Raw genomic sequence first — 23,349 nt, forward strand, 5'->3', positions numbered from 1 at the left:
TATGGAGGGATGGCTGTCACTGCAATTGTCGGTGAGCAGCGCTGTGGGCACAACAGATACAGCCCACAGCGCTGCTGCCATCCGATCTCTTCCCTCCACTGTACAGATCTGTACACAGAGGGGAGAGAGGAACCAGTGTCATCATGACACCGGTTTGTTTACAAGTCATCGCTCCGTCATTTGAGGGAGCGATCACACTGTAAACTCCGACGGGTGCACCAAGATGGCCGCCACTCCAGAGCTAGGCTGAAGCCGTGGCCTTTCCTAAGGCCGGATCACGACGTGTGCCGATCCGAACGGGGGGTGTATATATGTGTGTGTTGAAAAAATGGATGTTAACTTGTAAGCAACAAATGTCAAAAAAAGGCTTAGGCATAAAGGGGTTAATGCATTCTCTGCATTAAGGCAAGTACTTTCTTGATCAAGCGCTGTGCCAAAGTGGCAGCACTGCTCTCTCTCCCTTTCCACAGACAAGACTCAAGAGGCAGCAGAGAAAGGCATTGGCTCCTGCTGCTGTAAATTAAATTCAGTGAAGAGGGAACACTGTGTGTGTCTGTAGATGCACACAGCCCAGCTGAGACTACACAAGTGCCTCCATAGCAAGCAGCTTGCAATAGACACTCGAAAGGGAGGGGGAGCTGAGAGCGCCAGCCGGGGACCCTAGAAAAGGAGGCAAAATCTCTAATCCACTCTAAGAATAACAGAGAGAAGAGATATACTGTATATACCATTAGAGGAAAGATATACTGTATACATCAGAATGGATATACTGTATATACTATTTGAAGCGATCTACTGTATACACTATTAACCACTTCAAAACCAGGCACTTTCGCCCCCTCTTGCCCAGACAAAATTTTCAGCGCTGTCACAATTTGAATGACAATTGCGCGGTCATGCTACACTGTACCCAAACTTTATCTATTTGTTCCCACACATAGAGCTTTCTTTTGGTGGTATTTGATCACCTCTGGGATTTTTGTTTCCCTTACAAAACTTTGTAAATAAGTAAGTTTTCTCCTTCACTAATGGGCATTGATGGGGCTGCACCGACGGGCACTAAGGCAGCACTGTACACTAATAAATGGTACTGATGGATGCCAATCAGTGATGCCCATTGTGGGCACTGATTGGCATCCCTGGTGGTGACTAGTGGTGGCATCCTCGTGGGTGCTGTGCTGAAAATCGATCAGCACAAGCCCCCCCCCGAGGAGCAGCCGATCGGCTTGCCTATACTGGCGTCTGACAGACATGAGTGAGGAAAAGCCAAATCACAGGCTCTTCCTGTTTACACTGTGATCAGCCTATGATTGGACAGATCAGACTGACACCCTGCAACAATGATCACCGCGATGCATGTCCCCGAGGGTGCAGTGGCTTGATATCCTGTAATGCTATCCACACAAGTCATTTTAAGAACGTTCGTTTGATTTTCTAATTGTTAGTGGGGTCAAATCCATGCTCATTTTCAATCACAGAGACGGGAAATTTTGGAAATTGAAAATTCCTTTGACCAAGAAGTTTTCGTTCAGAAATTACATTTTAAAACAGAATGTTAAAAACAAGTGAAAATTTCAAGCAACATTCTTTCATTCAGTGAATGTACAAAGATTTTTCGTCTGAATATTCTCGTCTGAAAATTGATCCGTGTGGCCAGCATACAGCTCGGTACACAGCTATGCAGTTTACTTTTGATCTGTTTCTGCCGCGCATTTTGATTTTTGTGCACGTGATTTTGCTGTGATTTGCGTTTTTGCATTTTTTTGGGGTCAATTTGTTGCTGGGCAGATAAGAAAAAAAAAAAAAAAAAAAAAAAAAAAAGAAGAGAAGAAGGGGGGGGGGGGGGGCACACAAATTGCTGCAAAAAACGTATTACATTTTTTTCTGCAGTCTCTCAATTGAACCAAAAAAAAGCACAGTTTTGAAAATAAAAAATTAATAAGTCCCTAACCCTTTCCAAATACATAGTGGCTGAAAAAAGGCATAGATGTGAACGTGTCCCATAGGAAACCATGTAAATGAACCGTAGTGCGTTTCTGCAAGAAGCACCAAAAAAAACAGATGTGAACCAGGTCTAAAAAGTTTAGTAACATAATGGGGTTAAAAAAATAAATAAAAAATTAGCCCTTTATAGTATAAAAAAAAAAAAAAAAAAAAAAAAAAAAGAAGCATATAATCACTACTGTAAGGCAGTAGTCATCAACCCTGTCCTCAGGGCCCACTAACAGGCCAGGTTTTATGTATTATCTTTGGGAGATGCAGACTAGAATACTGCAATCACTGAGCAGCAAATGATATCACCTGTCATGTATTTCAGTTATCTTGCAAACCTGGCCTGTTAGTGGGCCACGAGGACAGGGTTGATGACCGCTGCTGTAAGGGGTTAATTTTTTTTACTGTAGAACTGTGAAAGTAATATTCACAGCAGCGAATATTTGCTCTTTTTGTACCATTATAAAGGGTTCATTTTAGTTTAGTTTATTTTAACCCTATTATGTTACTGGCCGAGTAATCGATTATGAAAATAGTAAATCGATTTCATAATCAATTCGTTGACAATTAATCGATTATTTGTTTCAGCCCTAGTTAACATCCCTAATTTCAATAGTGAAGAAGAAGCTAAACACAAAAATTGTATTACCGGAAGAACAAAACAAGATTGTGAATCTCATCAGTGTTTAACAACTGGTATAGTCTATCACTTACCAACAGGTCCGTTCCATGGTATGTCTGACAGTGCAAGTGCAGCAGAGGCTGAAAGAAAAATAACTCATTAAATATAATATAATGCATAAGAATTAAAAGTAAAGAGCATTGAGCAGATGTTTTCTGGAACCGTACTTATGCATATGGCTCTACTCAACTACTGGACAAATCAAACTGATCTGGTCATACATGCAGATTGTAAGATCCTAAAGCTGGCCTTTTGGACAACAGAACAGGTTATAACATAGGTGGTTGTGTGTACATATGCATAATCCAGTGCAAGTCACCAAGAATATGTGAAATATCCCAAAAAATTTAATTTTCATCATGGTTGACTGTATTAACATTTTAGAAGCATAAACTCCTAGTTTTCATTCATATGTAAACACGAATTTGTTATAGTCTTCAACAGTGACATTTTGGTTTGATTGGCCTAAACTAATCATTTATACCTTGTTTGGTTTGAAAACTGCTACTTTTCAATGATTACTGACTTTACCAATTACAGGTAGTAGTAGTAGCAGTAGTATTGTATGTAATGGAAAATTGCTTTTTTTGATCAGTTGGCTCTGATCTTGGATGCACATAGCATTTTGTAATTAGATCGATAACTGTACAGGAAAATGGTTCAAGTAAAGAATAAAGCTCTCTGGGTTTATCATTGAAAAACTTTTTATTTATTTTTATTTTTTTTAAACACAATCCCCTCTATATGACACTACCACAGTACATCAGATCCTGAGACTGCATTAAAAAAAATAAAAAAATAATAAGCTATAAAATTTTCACCAAAATGTAGTATTAAGAATCTGAATACAGCAACGGAAATGATGATCTGTTGCAATGTTCACAGCTGAGATATTTTTTGCAATACATTATGTAACTTACGTTAAGAGTTCTTGATTGTATACCCGTATATGGGGAGGTGCTTTGAGGTGACCTCCAACCTTCTCTGGCCCATGGGATCTTCGTTTTGTGATCCATTGTGGTGTGGGTGAAGGTGCATACACCTAGAAAATGCACTTGAAAACGTGATAGTATGTGGACAGCATTGCTTCCTCCGTGTGTTTTGATTTTTGTACTTTGTGTATGCAGCTTTGTTATAGTAAATTTGGTGAAATCTATTGCACTTCTATGCAGCCTCAGGACCTGAAGGGCTGTGGTATACCCCATATAGGAGGGTCTGTGAATAAATAAAGGTTTTTTTTTTGTTTTGTTTTGTTTTTTAACTAGAATTAGTTTAAAAAAGGTGTTACAAAAAAGGCAATTGTTTTTTTTCATCTTAGATATAGTAAGGATTATAACCAGTCAGAGTTTTTTTTTTTCTCTGCAATCTGCATCCCATAGGGAAGATTTATCTTCACTTCCTGTCCCATAGCCAAAACAGTAAGCGAGAGGAATTCCCTCCAAAGTGAGGGAATCCCGGGGTGTCACCATTGGAAGATTTCCCCTCTACTACTATTCTGATGTCAACCCCAAATTTGGCATTTTCTTTTACTTTCATTTTCGATGATAATGGAAAACAAAACAAATAGAGAAGGTAAATGTGCACAGACACAGGCAGGAATAAAAACCAAACCGATGTTCTAATCCCTCTCCACTCTATCCAAAATCTTTAAAAAAAAAAAAAAAAAAAAAAAAAGGTTTTCCCTTTAGTTACACTTTAAGATGGTGTATCAAAGCCTTGTCTTGCTTTGGGGAAAAAGGAGTTCGCCTGTCAAGTCTTTCCCAGTGTAGATTGCTCCATTTCTTCATGGTGGCCAGAGACGGCTCCATAAATATGAATGATGCTTGAGCTTTGCTTGTTTTTTGTTTTTTTGTTTTTGTTTTTTAATGTCATCAGTTCTAAGGATTCATAATACAGAAATATGTTTTTAATAAGGAAATTGCTTTGGAAGACCCTGTGCTTTTGATCCCACTCACAGATCAATGCACATTTGAGGTCTTGCAAATGAGGAATTTAGGAGTAATATATACACACAGACATACATTTAACCGACAATTGCTCTTTCCTACGACACTGTACCAAAATAATAATAATAGTCATTTTTTCCCCACAAATAGAGCTTTATTTTGGTGGCACTTGATCACCTCTGCGGTTTTTATTTTTTTGCACTATAAACCAAAAAATTAAAATAAGTTATTCCTTATTTTCTGTGTTACATTGGAGGAAGACAGATTGTGTTTCAGTGTAACTGAAACAGAAGACTTCTCTTTTCCTAACTGACAGATCAGCGGTGTGCCTTGTTTACATAGGCACACCGCTGCTCCGTGTCTCCTGTGAACGATCGGTGGGTCGCGGCGGCCGCCAGACCCGCTGGTTGGCTCCCACTGTGTCCAGAGTGGGAGCAGTGCTCACGCCTTCTAAACGGCATGCACAAAATCACGTACAGGTACGTGATTTTGCGCAGCCAGGCCACCCTGCTACAGTATATGTACAGTGGGCAGTCCAGAAGCGGTTAATAAATGCACCAAAAATTAAGTATTGGTGACACAAGGCTGATTCTGGGGAAAAAAAAAACCTTGCGTTTTACATTAACACGTTACTGTTTAATGTAAAGTGACATGGCATGGAACACACTGCCAAAAAATGTCAGACTGGGTAAGGAAAAGGAAAGGAAGGAAAAAAAGGCTATAACAACTGCTAATTTTTTTAAATATATTATCTGAAAGATCCCCAAAAAATAAAAAATAAAAAAACCCACACGCACAATCATAAAAGATATAAACATTTAAGAAAATGTAAGTACCTCCATTAATGGCCAATATATCAGGTTCATTAACACCATCCACGGCTAATAAATTACACAAAACCTGAAGAGGAAAATAAATATTGGAATTGCATTAATATCACTCTCTAGCTATAAAAAAAAAAAAAAGAAAATAAAAAAAATAATAAAAACAATTCATAGAACTAACCTGCGTATCATAGAAGTAACCAGCTGGAAACAAGGGACGGATTGACCGATCTGCAAAAAAAAAAAAAAAAAGCCATCAATAGAGCTTTTTTCGTGCTGTACAAGATCCACAACCCATAATGAAGACATAACAGGATGCATACCTCATAAGCATTGAGAATATCTAAAAAATGTATAAATACATTTATGCTGATAACACCAGTGCACTTACAAATATTTGAGGTAGAACTCCACTACCGGTACGTTACCAAGTGGCAAGCTCACATCTATGTAAAAAATTATTTAACTTTAAGACGTTTTTGTGTTTTCAGGTGTCAGGTGGGCGTCAAAAGGAAATGCACAACTATGCATGTAGGTTTTTTTTGTTTTTTCCTTTAAGCAGAACACTATGCAGATATAAAAGACACAAAAAACGAATACAACTCTGTCATAATTACATATATATTAAAAAAATAAATAAAAAAGAAAAAAAAAAGTGTGTGTGTGTGTATACACACGAAGAGTGAATTTGACCTGATTTCTCTGTCCCTGTACAGCAGGGCTGGAGTGTGAGAGCAAGGAACCAATCAGTTTATATGCAGAAAATAAGTAAGTGTGCCAATAGGAGCAGAGAGACAAGTTCATTACTGCGCCGTTTCCCCCTTTACTGTCCAGCCACAAGCAGGGGCGAGTCCAAAACGATCTGGGATTAGAGGGTTATATGATGTTGGCCATCAGACTGGCAACATCTGATGGCAGATAAGTACTGAGGAAGACAGCTTTGGACTAAGAAGGTGAATATTGCAGAAAATGTAGCTTTTTCTTTTAATAGGCTATTCATGTTATCTTTTTTTTTTTTTTTTGCTACAGTTCTGCTTTAAACTTATAAAAAAACAAACTATAAAAAAAACAAAAAAACAACCCACACACTAATACCTGCGTTAGTATACCCCAGTGTGTCCTGAAGTGTACATTTACCTTTCAGTGTATCTAGTTTGACTCATCTCAGATACACCTGTATGTGTCCTGTAATGTTTAGCTCAAAAGCACTTACTATGAGCAGTATTGATCCTGGGCTGATTGGGTATTGGTTTACTCACAAACTCAAAAATATAAAATAAAAAATTGTCATAACTGGCTCTAATGCACGTGTGGTGAGATTGTTCGATGCACTGTGGAAAAGACAGATTCGCATGTTTTTATGGGCAGTTCTGTAAAACATAGGTTGGTGCTTTATAACATTAAAAAAAAAAAAACAAACAGAATCAGAAGGAAACAAATAACCTATTATTCTGCTGGTAAGAATTTCATGAGGGGTGGAGCCAAGTTCTCTTCGTAGATGATTTGTAGGTATCCTTCCTGCAGCAGCAGCTTTCTGCCTGTAGTCTACCTATGTGGGGAAAAAAAAAAAATAAAAAAAAAAAAAGTGGGGCTTGTTACCACTTTATACCAAGCAAAACATCACAAATTGGACAAATTCAATATCTTTTTCAAGACATTCCTAATAAAATAACTGATTTCACACCTCTTTCATAGAAGCTCTCAGTAGACTACACTGAAAGGTAGGAGATCAACATCAGATCTCAAGGGCTATACATCAAATAGTAACCCCCCCACCACCAGATCTTAGAAGGTCCTGGCCATATAACCCAAACAAACGGGCCCCGTTTTCCAACTTCTCTCTCCCCCCCCCCTCTTCATCCTTCGCTGCTGGGCCAATTAGAAAGAGCAGCAAACTTTTCGCAGTACGGAACGGGATGTGAATCTGAAAAGCTTCCATGCTGGGCTCCCTTAAAAGGAACGGCGGTGGCTGCACCCGACAACCGATCTGATGATAGGCTGGGGTGCCAACATTGTGGGCTCCCTGCACAGGCAAGGCCCCATATATTAAACAATGTAAGCAGTAGCAGAAGGAGTGTATTACCACTTATGAGATATATCTAAGGGAAAAGGCCACACTATGCTATTACAGAAGCAGCTGAAAAAAAAAAATATATTTTTTTTTTAATGCTTTTTTTAAAAAACAAAGGGGAAGGAACCATAGATATAGCAATATGATACTTGAATTCAAATATGTAAACGTCAACTATTTTAATTTTCACTTACCACTAATGGCATGAACTGAGATGGTGAGGGCTTTGTTTTGCTTACAGCGGTTACCATAACAGAAGTGTCACCTAGCTTTTAATAAAAAACAAAACAAAAATTACATTACACATACATACACATGTATATACACACACACACACACACACACACAGTACTGGCTTATTTATGAGGCCCCTCTTCAGCTGTTGGATGACTGGAGGCATTCACTCTTGGGAACATCATCCTTTTTTTAATTTGTAATAAATGCACTATTGAGTGGTTGCTATTCAGTAGGTAGGTCATTTGATCTCTATACAATAACTGTTTGCTACTTCTGCTTTTATGTTACAAATGTGTTGTGATGTACATTGCAGATTACTTTCCTCTTATTTGATGAAGCGGGTGTCGACCCAAGAAACGCACAGAATTTTGGATACTCCGATACGTTTTTCAATCGCATAATGGAATAAATGTACTGTAAAATAATTAAAGTAGAACTACTGTTTCATTTTGGATAGATTAAAAAAAGGGAAGGTTATAACCCGTTGGATTTTTTTTTGCCATCTGTGTCCAATTGTGGAGATTTCCTTTCAATAAAAGGGAAACGCTTCCAATGGGGACACCAGTTCTAGTGACCTGGAAATTTATAGGGGTCCCCAAGGTCATTAGGACTAGTGTTCTCCACTCCATTGGAAAATTTCCACTTTATTACTTTTCTGGGGACAACCAAAATTGTGGATTTTCTTTTAGTTTCACTTACAATGATAATGGTAAACAGGACATAGAGGGTGAATCTCCCTAACGGGGGCACAGGCAGCAACAATAACTAATAATAAATAAATATTTTAAAAAATATGCCTTTAGTTAGCTATACTTTAAAATGTAGTTAAAGGGGTTGTAAAGGTAAACATTTTCTCACCTTAATGCATTCTATGCATTAAGGTGAAAAAACATCTGACAGTGCCAGCCCCCTGTTTTACTTACCTGACCCCTCGAAAGTCCCGCGCTTGCCTCCGAAGTCCTCTTCGCCGATCAGCCTGGCCGTTGCTCGGCTGGAGTAGATGGATTGAAAGCAGCGCAGCCATTGGCTTGCGCTGCTGTGAACCACATCCAATGACATGGCGCTCCGAGTGATACAGTGAGCGGCTATAGCTGCCAAAGCTTGCATGAACGTGAGAAGTACTTGCGGGGGGGCAGCAGAGACAGCCACCGAGGGACCCCAGAAGACCAGATTCGGAGGCCACTCTGTGCAAAATGAGCTACACAGTGGAGGGAAGTATAAAATGTTTTATTTTTTTATAGCAAACAACACCTTCTCTTTACAACCCCTTTAAATATAAGTATTGGAATATCTGGGGTGGATTGATGTATAATTAAACTTATATGTATATAGAACAGCAACTAAGTGTTTTTTTTTTTTATATATCTTGCATGATAAGAAAGAAAACAATTGATTTTAGTTTACATTATCATGATTCGATACATTAAAAGTTCTATAGCTTTTCTTTGTTAGAGTGCCTTTTTGTATAATCAATTTGGAATGTGGTACCGTTAACAACATTATATATCCTCTGCCCCCCTTTTTTTGTATTCGCAGCTTTATAAATAAGCCCCAAAGTGTAGATAAAAACAATTTTTTTTTTCAGTTTTGGAAGAAAAGAAGGGTTAGAACTCTTGTTTTTTGCCATTTGTGTCCCACAGAAGAGATTTCCATTTACTTTTTATCCTGTGGACAGAATAGGAAGGGAGAGAGAATCTCCACAAAGTGAAAATCCTCACCACTACAAGTGGCGACAACCCACATTTTTGATTTTCTCTAACCTTCAGTTCTGTGACAGCTGTTACCAAGACAAATAGAGGGGGTGAAACTCCCTTAGAGAGCACACAGATGGCAATATCAACTATCAGACATGCCCATCCAATTTAAAAGGCGTATATAGATAATATTATAATTGTATTATACATTTTTATGCAATAAGTTATCACTGGGCAATCGTACTTGCCGAAGCTGAATTAAATTTTGCCCTAAAGGGGAAGTTCCGTTTTATGCCCCTCTTCTATTCTTGCCACTTTTTGGGGGGGGGGTACCCCACTACCCACTCCCAGTCAGGGTGATCCACGAAAAATTCTATCACCTACTGATCCGCCACCACACAACCTTCTGGGACATGTCACAGGTCCCAGAAGTAGAGGTCGGCCGATATGGGTTTTTCTCTGGCCGATGCCGATATTTAGAAATCATGGCGGCCGATGGCCAATATATGATGCCGATTTTTTTGGGCCGATATGTTAGGCCGATTTTTTTTTTTTTTATCCCCCTTCATCTCATAAAACCTAACAGACACCTTTCCCACTGGGGCGTTTTTCAGGCGCTTTTGGGCTAAAAATAGCGCCTGTAAAGTGCCTGCAAAACGGCTCCCCTGCAGTCTGTGTGAAAGACAGAGTGCTTTCACACTGAGGCGATGCGCTGGCAGGATGTTAAAAAAAAAATAAAAAAAAAAAGTCCTGCAAGCAGCACATTTGGAGTGGTGTACACCGCTTCTCCACCACTCCTGCCCATTGATATTAATGGGCACCACTGCCCAAGCGCATGCAATGCGATTTGGCAGCGGTGCTTCACGGGCGCATTTAACCTCTTCTTCGGCCGCTAGCTGGATTATATGCGCCCCACTAGCACCCGAATAGCACCGCTAAATTGATGGTAAAGCGCTGCTAAAACGAGCAACATTTTACCATCAACGCCTGCCCGCTCCAGTTTGCAAGCAGCCTATAAAATAAAAACAAGTCTCAAAACTTTTGGACGAAAAAAAAAAAAAAAAAAAAAAAAAATGGACCAACTTTACTGTTTTAGTTTTTTTTTTTTTTTTAACCACTTGCCGACCGCCGCACGACGATATACGTCGGCAGAATGTCACGGGCAGGCATATTGGCGTATATATAAGTCCCTGCCTGCCCGCGGGTGGGGGGCCCGATCGGGCCCCCCCCCCGGTGCCTGCGGCGGTCGGCATTCGTTCGGGAGAGATCAGGGATGAGGGGACGGCCATTCATTCATGGCCACCCCCTCGCGATCGCTCCCGACGAATGAAAATCCTCGGTGACATCACTTCCTCTCCTGTATTGTAAACACAGGCAGAGGAAATGATGTAATCTCTCCTCGTGTCGGTCTTTTTCGTTCCGGCACGGAGGAGAGAGGATCGGTGAGTTGCACCTAACACTACACTAACAGTAGAACACGCCAGGCACACTTTTCACCCCCCTGATCACCCCCCAATCACCCCCCCAATCACCCCTGCCCCCCCAGTCACAGTGACACCAAGTGCATTTTTTATTATTTTTTTTTTTTTTTTTTTGCATTGGTGTCATTTGTGACTGTAATAACTGTTAGGGCAGTTAGGGTTAGCCCCCTTTAGCTCTAGGGTGCCCCCCTAACCCCCCCAATAAAGGTTTAACCCCGTGATCACCCCCCGTCGCCAGTGTCACTAATAAGCGATTTTTTTCTGATCGCTGTATTAGTGTCACAGGTGACGCTAGTTAGGCAGGTAAGTATTTAGGTTCGCCGCAGCTTTTTATAGCGTCAGGGACCCCCATATACTACCGCATAGCCCCCTGATTGCCCCCCAGTTAACCCTTTCACCAGTGATCACCATATAACTGTTACAGGTGACGCTGGTTGGTTAGTTATTTTTTTTTTGTTTCAGGGCACCCGCCATTTATTACCTAATAAAGGTTTAACCCCCTGATCACCCGGCGGGTGATATAAGTTTGAGGGTCAGATAAGGCCTGCGTCGCCCCAGCGTCAGGTTAGTGCCAGTACCGCTAACACCCACGCGCAAAGCATACACCTCCCTTTAGTAATATAGTATCTGATCAGATCTATATTAGCGTTGCCTTCATTTTAGGTTTCCCAAAACGCATTGTTAGCGGGATCAGCCCAGATACCCGCTAGCACCTGCGTTTAGCCCCTCCGCCAAGCCCAGCCCAGCCCACCCAAGTGCAGTATCGATCGATCACTGTCACTTACAAAACACAACACACATAACTGCAGCGTTCGCAGAGTCAGGCTTGATCCCTGCGATCGCTAACAGTTTTTTTTGTAGCGTTTTGAAACAGTCGCTGACAGGCTAGGTGCTTTTTTACCTGTGAGTCTCACTAGTGTACCCCTAAATTTAGAGCCCAAAATGGCAAAGCGAAGGTACACTAGTGAAGAGGCCTACACGTTTCTGAGCATGACAGATAGTGAAGAGGTCGTCACTCATCTGTCAGATTCAGGCTCAGAATACGATCCTGTAGAGGACAGCGGCTCCATGACAGATAGCTCTGACGACGGAGATGAGGCCGCTGCTAAGAACAGGTGTGCCCAATCCCGTATGTATTCTGTTGTTGAGGTGCAGGAACCGCAGGTCACTCGTATGGAGCAGAGACGTACTAGAGCCGCTCAACCTTCTGGTGAACTGGCAAGCACCAGCGGCCTAGTACACCCTGGACGTACATCCAGCACTGCAGTAACACGTGGTGACGTGGCGAGTCCCATAAGTGCAGTTCAAGCTGGCGAGGTGGCAAGCACAAGTAGTGTCCCGCTGCCACCAAGAAGAAGACAAAGACAGGCCCGTCGTACCCATAGTGCCCTTCCTGCAGAATTCGCCAATCCTATTTGGGTGCCCACATCTTCTGCAGAACCCGTACTTCCCCCATTCACTGGCCAACCTGGCATTAACGGGGAAACAGTTGATTTTACGACACTTGACTTTTACTCACTGTTTTTCACCGAAGATCTCTATAGATCTATTGTGGACCAAACCAATTTGTACGCTGCTCAACACATCGCCACTATTCCCCAGTCCGCCCTTGCCAAACAATGGAAACCAGTTACGGTTTCCGAATTTAAAACCTTTCTGGGCCTCTCCCTCAACATGGGCATAACCAAAAAGAGTGAATTGCGGTCATATTGGTCCACTGACCCAATTCACCATATGCGCGTGTTCTCTGCTTCCATGTCCAGGGCACGATACGAGATGATTTTGCGGTTCATGCACTTCAGCGACAATGAACTCTGTCGTCCTCGTGGAGACCCTGAATACGATCGGCTCTACAAAATTCGGCCCCTCATAAACCACTTCAACCAACGTTTTGCAGACTTGTTTACTCCCCATCAAGTTGTCTGCGTTGATGAGTCCCTGATTAAGTTTTCTGGTCGCTTGTCATTCAAACAATACGTCCCCAACAAGCGTTCCAGATACGGGGTCAAGATGTATAAGCTCTGTGACAGGGCCACAGGCTATACACGTCGTTTCATGGTTTATGAGGGTAGAGATAGTCACGTAGAGCCGGAGAACTGCCCTGATTACATAGGAAGCGCTGGCAAGATAGTGTGGGACATGGTGTCACCCTTATTCGGAAAGGGGTACCACTTGTACGTGGACAATTATTACACAAGCGTGCCACTGTTTAGTCACTTGTTTGATCAGCAGATTGGAGCATGTGGCACCGTGCGACCTAATCGCCGGGGCTTTCCCCAGCGGCTTGTAGAGTCCCCTCTTAGGCTGGGGGAGAGAGCCTGCTTGCGCAGTAATAATTTGCTCGCTATGAAGTGGAGGGATAATAAGAATGTTTTCGTTCTTACCTCCCTTCATGCAGACACGACGGTCCAAATTCCTACGGCGACTGGTATTGTGGAGAAACCCCTCTGTGTCCACAAATATAACCTTAACATGGGAGGGGTGGACCTCAATGACCAGTTGTTGGCGCCGTATCTAGTTGCCCGTAAGGCCAGACGCTGGTACAAAAAAGTGTCTGTTTATTTATTCCAATTGGCTATACTGAATGCTTATGTACTACACAAAGCTTCAGGACGGACTGGATCCTTCCTCAAATTCCAGGAGGATATCGTCAGAGCCCTTCTGTATCCAGACGGTGCTCCACCTCACCTTCCCCTACCAGATGCAGTAAGCCGGCTGCATGAGAGGCATTATATTTATGTCCTCCCGAGTACCCCTACCCAACGAGCCCCCCAAAGAAAATGTCGTGTCTGCAGAAAGCGCGGATTTAGGCGTGACACCCGTTATTGTTGTCCCCGCTGTCCTGACAATCCTGGTCTTTGCATTGGTGAATGTTTTGAACGCTACCATGAACTAGTTGAGTATTAGCGTAGGGTACAGCATTGCACAGGCTAGGCACACGTTCACAGGGTCTCCCAAGATGCCATCGCATTTTGAGAGACCCAAACCGCTGGAACCGTTACAACAGAAGTGTTAAAGTTACATAAAAAAGTGTTAAAAAAAAAAAAAAAAAAAAAAAAGTAAAAAAAACAAAAAACCAAAAAAAATATAAAATAAAAAAACCAAAAATAGTTGTCGTTTTATTGTTCTCTCTCTCTCTATTGTTCTGCTCCTTTGTACTGTATTCTATTCTGCAATGTTTTATTGTTAACCATTTTTTGTTTTCAGGTACGCCATTCAGCTGTAGCGTGGATTTATTTATCTTGACAGCAACAGCGTTTGCTCCCACGATACGTAAAGCCACGACTCCAGCGCTGTCGGAGGTGATTTCACCACCACAGTTAAAAAAAGAGCATATATGCCGAAGCATGGGGGCATAAGGGGTGGAGGAGCGATCTGCTCCTACCTTTTGCGGGAGGATGCCCCCATGCTTCGGCATATATATATTTTAGGCACAGATTGTGTTAAATGTGTTATTTTTTGCGATTTTTTTTGTATTTGCTTTGCAGGTATGGTAAGTCCTACTGTTATACTGTAATGTTACTTTGTTTTATTGTTAACCATCATTTGCTTAGCAGGTACGCCATTCTGCTGCAGAGCGGATTTATTTATCTTGACAGCAACAGCGTTTGCTCCCATGATACATAAAGCCGCGACTCCAGCACTGTCGGGGGTGATTTCACCACCACAGTTAAAAAAGAGCATATATGCCGAAGCATGGGGGCATAAGGGGTGGAGGAGCGATCTGCTCCTACCTTTTGCGGGAGGATGCCCCCATGCTTCGGCATATATAAATGGTGCATGTATGCCCACCATTAGAAAGTGGGTGGATGAAGGGTGGTATCTAATGGTGGGCATACCCACCGATCAATATTTTTTTTTCGTTCAGCCCACAGGCTGCATGAAAAAAAAATTACAATATATGCCCAACCAGTTCCAGCAACATACTGGTATGTTGCGGGACTTTGAGTGCTTATACCAGAATGATGCCTGCAGGTTTAGGTATCATCTTGGTATCATTCTTTTCAGCCAGCGGTCGGCTTTTATGTAAAAGTAATCCTAGCGGCTAATTAGCCTCTAGACTACTTTTACAAGCAGTGGGAGGGAATGTCCCCCCCCCCCGCACCATCTTCCATGGTTTTCTCAGGCTCTCCTGTCCCAACAGGGAACCTGAGAATGCAGCCGGTGGTTCCGCCAGCTGACCATAGAGCTGATCAGAGACCAGAATGGCTCCAATCATCTCTATGGCCTAAGACACCGGAAGCTACAAACATTTCATGACTTAGATTTTGCGGGATGTAAACAGCGCCATTGGGAAATTGGGAAAGCATTTTATCACACCGATCTTGGTGTGGTCAGATGCTTTGAGGACAGAGGAGAGATCTAGGGTCTGATAGACCCTAATTTTTTAAAAAAAGAGTACCTGTCACTATCTATTGCAATCATAGGGGATATTTACATTCCCTGAGATAACAATAAAAATCATAAAAAAATATATATAAATGAAAGGAACAGTTTAAAAATAAAATAAAAAAGCAAAATAAATAATAAAAAAAAAATTAATAAAAAAAAACACCCCTGTACCCCCCTGCTAAGGCGCAACGTGGAACGCAAGCGTTGGTCTGGTGGCATATGTAAACAGCAATTGCACCATGCATGTGAGGTATCACCACGAAGGTCAGATCGAGGGTACTAATTTTAGCAGTAGACCTCCTCCGTAAATCTAAAGTGGTCACCTGTAAAGGCATTTAAAGGCTTTTAAAAATGTACGTAGTTTGTCGCCGCTGCACGTTTCTGCGCAATTTTAAAGCATGTCATGTTTGGTATCCATGTACTCGGCCTAAGATCATATTTTTTATTTCATCAAACATTTGGGCAATATAGTGATTTTTAGTGCATTAAAATAAAAAAAAGTGTGTTTTTTCCCCAAAAAATGCGTTAGAAAAATCGCTGCGCAAATACCGTGTGAAAAAAAAAAAATGAAACACCCACCATTTTAATCGGTAGGGCTTTTGCTTTAAAAAAACACTTCATGTTTGGGGGTTCAAAGTAATTTTCTTGCAAAAAAAAATATTTTTTCATGTAAACAAAAAGTGTCAGAAAGGGCTTTTTCTTCAAGTGGTTAGAAGAGTGGGTGATGTGTGACATAAGCTTCTAAATGTTGTGCATAAAATGCCAGGACAGTTCAAAACCCCCCCAAATGACCCCATTTTAGAAAGTAGACACCCCAAGCTATTTGCTGAGAGGCATGTCGAGTCCATGGAATATTTTATATTTTGACAAAAGTTGTGGAAAAAATACATTATTATTATTTTTTTTTTTTTTTTTGCACAAAGTTGTCATTAAATGATATATTGCTCAAACATGCCATGGTTATATGTAAAATTACACCCCAAAATACATTCTGTTGCTTCTCCTGAGTACGGGGATACCACAAGTGTGAGACCTTTTGGGAGCCTAACCGCGTACGGTACCCCAAAATCCAAGCACTACCTTCAGGATTTCTAAGGGTGTAAATTTTAGATTTCATTCCTCACTGCCTATCACAGTTTCGGAGGCCATGGAATGCCCAGATAGCACAAAATCCCCCCAAGTGACCCCATTTTGGAAAGGAGACACCCCAAGCTATTTGCCGAGAGGTATGGTTAGTATTTTGCAGACCTTCATTTTTGTCACAAAGTTTTGAAAATTGAAAAAAAGAAAAAAAATATACATTATTTTTTTTTTTCTTCATTTTCAAAAACAAATGAGAGCTGCAAAATACTCACCATGCCTCTCGGCAAATAGCTTGGGGTGTCTACTTTCCAAAATGGGGTCATTTTGGGGGGTTTTGTGCTATTTTGGCATTTTATGGCCTTCAAAACTGTGATAGGTAGTGAGGTGTAAAATCAAAAATTTACCCCCTTAGAAATCCTGAAGGCGGTTCTTGGTTTTCGGGGCCCCGTACGCGACTAGGCTCCCAAAAAGTCCCACACATGTGGTATCCCCGTACTCAGGAGAAGCAGCAGAATTTATTTTGGGGTGTCATTTCACATATGCCCCTGGCATGTGTGAGCAATATATCATTTAGTGACAACTTTGTGAAAAAAAAATAAAAAAAAATAAAAGTTTGTAATTTTCCCGCAACTTGTGGCAAATTATAAAATATTCCATGGACTCAACATGCCTCTCAGCAAATAGCTTGGGGTGTCTACTTTCTAAAATGGGGTCATTTGTGGGGGTTTTGTGCCATCTTGGCATTTTATGGCCTTCAAAACTGTAATAGGTAGTGAGGCGTGAAATCAAAGATTTACGCCCTTAGAAAGCCTGAAGGCGGTTCTTGGCTTTTGGGGCCCCGTACGCAGCTAGGCTCCCAAAAAGTCCCACATATGTGGTATCCCCGTACTCAGGAGAAGCAGCAGAATTTATTTTGGGGTGTAATTTCACATATGCCCATGGCATGCGTGAGCAATATATCATTAAGTGACAACTTTGTGAAAAAAAAAAATAAAAAAAAAAAGTTTGTAACTTTCCCGCAACTTGCGGCAAAATATAAAATATTCCATGGACTCAACATGCCTCTCAGCAAATAGCTTGGGGTGTCTACTTTCTAAAATGGGGTCATTTGTGGGGGTTTTGTGCCATCTTGGCATTTTATGGCCTTCAAAACTGTGATAGGTAGTGAGGAGTAAAATGACATATGTATGCCCTTAGAAATCCTGAAGGCGGTGCTTGGCTTTCGGGGCCCCGTACGCGGCTAGGCTTCCAAAAAGTCGACCACATGTGGTATCCCCGTACTCAGGAGAAGCAGCAGAATGTATTTTGGGGTACAATTCCACATATAACCATGGCATGTGTGAGCAATATATCATTTAGTGACAACTTTGTGTAAAAAAAAAAAAAAATTTTTTTTTTTGTCATTATTCAATCGCTTGCGGCAAAAAAATAAAATATTCAATGGGCTCAACATGCCTCTTATCAATTTCCTTAGGGTGTCTACTTTCCAAAATGGGGTCATTTGGGGGGGTTTTGTACTGCCCTGCCATTTTAGCACCTCAAGAAATGAGATAGGCAGTCATAAAATAAAAGCTGCGTAAATTCCAGAAAATGTACCTTAGTTTGTAGATGTGACAACTTTTGCGCAAACCAATAAATATACAATTATTGACTTTTTTTTTACCAAAGACATGTGGCTGAATACATTTTGGCCTAAATGTATGACTAAAATTGAGTTTATTGGATTTTTCTAATAACAAAAAGTAGAAAATATCATTTTTTTTCAAAATTTGCGGTCTTTTTACGTTTATATCGCAAAAAATAAAAATCGCAGAGTCAGTCAAATACCTTTAAAAGAAAGCTCTATTTGTGGGAAGAAAAGGACGCAAATTTCGTTTGGGTACAACATTGCATGACCGCGCAATTACCAGTTAAAGCAGCGCAGTGCCAAAGTGTAAAAAGACCTCTGGTCATTTACCAGCAAAATGGTCCGGTCTGAAAGTGGTTAAATCATTTAGTGTATTTTTTTTCCCCCCAAAAAAATGCATTTGAAAGACCTCTGCGCAAATGCTGTGTGACATAAAATATTGCAACAACCGCTATTTTATTCCCTAGGATCTCTGCTAAAAAAATATATATACTTTTTGGGGGGGTCTAAGTGATTTTCTGGCAGAAAATACAGGACTTTTACTTGTAAGCAACAAGTGTCAGAAAAGATTTAGTTTTTAAATGGTTAAACTGAGAACTTCTTCACACAGAGATGATTTCATTCATTCAAGTGTAAACATTGTATCATTTTGTTCTTTTCTTGGCAGACTGCCCCGAGAGGAGGAAAGACGTTTCTATGACGACTCAGGCAACTTACACTGACTTCTATTACAGAAGTCATTTCCAAGTCCCGCCGTTCTAAATCGGCCTTTTTATCAGCTCAATCGGCCGATGCCGATTAATTAAAAAACGGAAAATATCAGCCGGCCGATATATCGGTCGACCTCTACCCAGAAGGTTGCAGGACCATTCAGGAGCTGGTTGTGAAGCCGCAAGGAGTTCCAGACGCCTGTCAGTAGTAAACATGCCAAAAACCCGAAGACAGTCGAAGATGCGGTTCGGGTGAGCACGGCGCTGGAACCCTGGACAGGCAAGTGTCCATTTATTACAAGTCAGCAGCTACAATATCCGTAGCATTGGTTGTTACTAAACTGTTCTTGGATGGTTGGGAGAAGTTGCTCTTGGAGGATGTTTTTGTACCATTCTCTATTCATGGCTGTGTTTTTAAGCAAAATTGAATGAATGGTCTCAGGATGCTTTACTGTTGGCATGACACAGGACTGATGGCAGCGCTCACCTTTTTGTCTCCAGACAAGGTTTTTACCAGATGCCCCAATAAATGAAAAGGCGATTCAACAGAGAAAATTACTTTACCCCCGTCCTCAGCAGTCCAATCCCTGTACCTTTTGCAGAATATCAGTCTGTCCCTGATGTTTTTCCTGGATAGAAGTGGCTTCTTTGCTGCCCTTCTTGACACCAAGCCATCCTCCAAAAGTCTCCTCACTGTGCCTGCAGATGTACTCACACCTGCTTGCTGCCATTCTTATGCAAGATCTGCACTGGTGGTGCCCCGATCCCACATCTGAATCAACTGTAGGAGACAGTCCTGGCACTTGCTGGACTTTCCTTGGAACCCTGAAGCCATCTTCACAAATGAAGTGGAATTTTTTTTTTATGGCAGAGGGACTTTCATTCATCTGATCACTCATAACATTGTGGAGTATATGCAAATTGCCATCATAAAAACTGAGGCAGCAGACATTGCAAAAATTAATATCTGTGTCATTCTCAAAACTTTTGGCCACGGCTGTATATTATTTGTATGTATAGCCAAAGCATTTTTTATTTGGATGTAAACAAGATAGCGTTAATTTTGATGTGTGTCCCGCTGGCGAGATTCCGTTTCATATCCTGTACTGAAGACTCAACAGGAAAGGAGAGGACATCTCTAAAAAAGTGTGAGGAATTCCCATATTCCCATCAGCTGACATCAGAAAATGTGACCCAATTGGATGATTTTCCCTCTCCTCTTGCTTTGGTGACAACTTTTGTATTTGCCCTCACTTTCTGTGACAACAGTCACCAGGTTAAATGCAGAGGACGGGTCTCCCACACAGCAATAGAAACTTGCCAGAGGGTCTAACCATCCAAACACTGTATCAATTACAAAAAAAAAAAAAGTTTTGCTTTTCATTGTCTTTAGAAGCATGCAAAGATTACCTTCACCACGGCGCATCCATCGGCAAAACGAGCAAGTTTGCCAGAAGCAATTTCCAACTTTCTGTTAAGATAAAAATGAAAACATAAATAAATAAAAGGTCAGCCTAAATCTACACAATGTTATATTATTTATATGGTGTGCCATGTAGATCACCCGTAAGGCTACACTGACAAATTCCCTTACTCACAATGGAGGCGGCATGCGCCCGTCAGCTTATGAAAACATCAGCTGCCGTGCCGACATCGCCGGACTCCAGGACAGGTAAGTGTCCGATTATTAAAAGTCAGCAGCTGTAGTATGTGCGGTTGCTGGCTTTTAATGTTTGCAGCGGACCTCTGCTTGAAAGACTACACTAGATGAAGTGAGTATTGTTTATTTTTAAGTTCCAGGCAACACAAAATGATCCCTTGCCATACAGCTGTGCCCACATTGCAAGGGTTAATACCTAGTTTTGTCAAGGGGAGAGGAGAACCATCTATACTTAGCTGATCCGCCACTCTCCCGGCAGATGGGTACACATGAACATGGCATGATTAGAGCTGCACGATTCTGGATAAAATAAAGATCACGATTCTTGGCGTATCATCTTTCACATTATACAAAAAAGTTGCGCGAACTTTACGGTTTCCTTTTTTTTCTTTATTCATTGATGTGTATTTTTTCCCAAAAAATTGCATTTAAAAGGCCACTGTACAAATGCAGTGTTAGAAAAAAATATTGCTTTGATCATTTTATTCTCTAGGGCCTCTGTGTGTATGTGTAATTATTATATATATATATATATATATATATATATATATATATAAATAAAAAACACCTCATTTGCAGACCAAAGTTTATCCCTTTGATCAGTAAATAAACAGAAAAATACAAGGTTTCTTTTTATCTCTCTTTCAGCGCTGTGTTGATAAACATTGCTGGTGTTCTATCAAATTGTGCATCTCCGTCGGATAATGTCTCCGATGATCTGTAAATGCGCAGGACGCAACATCACACAAGCTGATATGTTGATCGGCTAGTGTGACATCAACACTGCATAAGCGCAGATCGCCTAAGGAATTTGATGATCTGCAAAGGGAGAACGTAATAGGCAGATCCTGCCTATCTCTCATGTGGGATAATTGACTGACGTGACAGGTGGATTTCCGTGTGTTGTACAATTACATTGTCCCTTTGCAGATCATCGGATGATGCCTCCGGCGATTTGCGCATGCTCAGTGTTGGCTTCACGCCAGCTGATCAACATATCAGTAGGAGTGACGTTGCATCCTGCGCAGATCATCTGAGGCATTATCCGACAGAGACGCACTTTTCAATAGAACGGCTGTTTTTTTTTTTTTTTTGACAGCTGCGAGCAGGGAACTGCTCTGCACTTGTTACATGAATTGTGAAAATGGCAGATTGAGACTGTGGGGGGGCGGGGGGGCTGGGTTGAATTGAGATTAACTGTGCAGCTTTACCACCAATGGTAGAAAATCATGGCTGCTGGAGGTGCTCACAGGGTTGGAAGAGAAGTTCCGGGACCCCTGTGGGTATAAAGTAGAAGTGATGTCAGCTTGGGGGGGGGGGAAACCACCTCTACATCTCCTCCAGTGGCCCCGATTTGCCATCATTGGCAGCCTGGGACACCCATGTAGTTTATTTTGCAAGTGGCAAATATATATATATATATATATATATATATATATATTCTCTCTAGTGGGAAGTTTAATGTTTGAACTCACAGTACATATTTGGCCACTTGCAAATTAATCTACATGGGTGTCCCAGGCAGCATGCGATTCAGTGCAATTTGCACCCATTTTGTAATGAAGCAAATCGCACCGCAAAATATCATTTGCGCGAGTTCCAATATCCGTGCAAATGCTTGATACCTGTACATGCCTAGTAGAATCCCCAAATTTGGGTTTTTATTTTCACTGCAAATAATAAATCAACAGAAATAGACAGGATTATCCCAAACATGGGCACAGACAGCAATAAAAACCTGACAGGGGATCTACTCCCTCTCTGTCCTTTAGTTCCAGTGACCCCCTTTAGCTGGCATCACACAGAGGGGAAGCCGCATGCCCTCTGGTCAGGTTTCTGAGCCCCACGTGTATTCATCCATTACCTCTCCCCTAGATCCACACACACTGAGCCGCTTGCGGCACGGCTGATGTAAGCCAGACGAGATCGGGGCCACAGCAGCGCCGAGTGCCGGTTCCCACACAGGGCTGCACCCCATGTCCTCCACAATAACCCGGTCATTACTTCGGACCGGCATCTCCAGGAGGCAGCCATGACAGTTGTCACCCTTCACGCAGCGCGGACGCCTATTGGCTAAGCCGCCGCATACGTCAGCACGCCCACAGAACGAAAGTTCCTGTTTCGATTCTCGGACTTGTGGGAGGGGTCTCTGACGTTACATGCAAGCAGCCCCGCCCACCAAAAATAACATGTGCAGCCGCTAGAGGGTGGAAGAGAGGTAAACTCTCAATGGCTGTGAAAAGCACAAAAGCAAAACTGTACAGGGAGCTGTCATTGCTAAATTCAGTGACTTTGAAGGATCTTAAAGAGGAAGCAAACCGTTGATAAAAATTGATTCTTCTCCCTTCCCTGCAAAGTAAAGACATAATGTGCATTGTATACTAGCACATTATGTGGCACTTACCTGCAAACTAAGCCCCCGCCGTCCCCACTGCATCTTCACCGTCTTCCTTCCGGGGCCGCAGGCTACAGCTCTGTGATTTGCCGGAGCTGCGTGACATCACTCCCACACGGGAGCCGCCGGTCACGGCACTCGCTACTGAAGAGACTGCACTGGTGCCCGTTCCTTCAAAGCGCACTGTGCCATCAAACACAGACACTGTGCCATCAAACGCAGCCACTGTGCCATCAAAAGCAGCCACTGTGCCATCAAACGCAGCCACTCAGTCAGCTTTCTGCAGCTTCCAGCAAAGCAGACCTCTAGGTAGCCCACCCCGTAGGACCCTGCCGCCACCCCCTTTTCAGATGTCCGGCCCCTTTTTGGACACTGGACGCCTGAATTACAGCGGCGGGGGTGTATTTTTGCGGCACTTGATTAGAGCCATATGTTCTAATAGGTTTCAAAATAGGTGAACTCAGAGCGCAAAGCATTCCGCCCAAGTGTTTTAGAAAAGCGAATGAATATTTGCTTTCCTAACACTGAACCACTTCTCCACCAATCAGGTAGCAC

The 23,349-nt window shown here is 41.8% G+C and overlaps 1 protein-coding gene across 1 annotated transcript in view; it reads right to left on the bottom strand.

The window, feature by feature from the left end:
* The window catches only part of PNPT1 (polyribonucleotide nucleotidyltransferase 1), an 89,937-nt gene extending 67,466 nt beyond the window's left edge, over positions 1-22,471 (bottom strand). Inside the window, exons 1-7 of the mRNA XM_077486042.1 lie at positions 22,264-22,471; positions 20,150-20,210; positions 7,710-7,784; positions 6,888-6,993; positions 5,626-5,675; positions 5,457-5,520; positions 2,707-2,754 (exon numbers count right to left, since the gene is read on the bottom strand). Of these exons, the coding sequence (XP_077342168.1) occupies positions 2,707-2,754; positions 5,457-5,520; positions 5,626-5,675; positions 6,888-6,993; positions 7,710-7,784; positions 20,150-20,210; positions 22,264-22,433 (574 nt within the window). The 5' untranslated portion in view covers positions 22,434-22,471. The remainder of the gene's footprint in view (positions 1-2,706; positions 2,755-5,456; positions 5,521-5,625; positions 5,676-6,887; positions 6,994-7,709; positions 7,785-20,149; positions 20,211-22,263) is intronic.
* Positions 22,472-23,349: the final 878 nt, after the last annotated feature.

Source organism: Lithobates pipiens, unplaced genomic scaffold (genome assembly GCF_037356315.1).
Source record: "Lithobates pipiens isolate NorthernLeopardFrog02 unplaced genomic scaffold, aLitPip1_a1.2 Scaffold_18, whole genome shotgun sequence".
Lineage (NCBI taxonomy): Eukaryota > Metazoa > Chordata > Amphibia > Anura > Ranidae > Lithobates > Lithobates pipiens.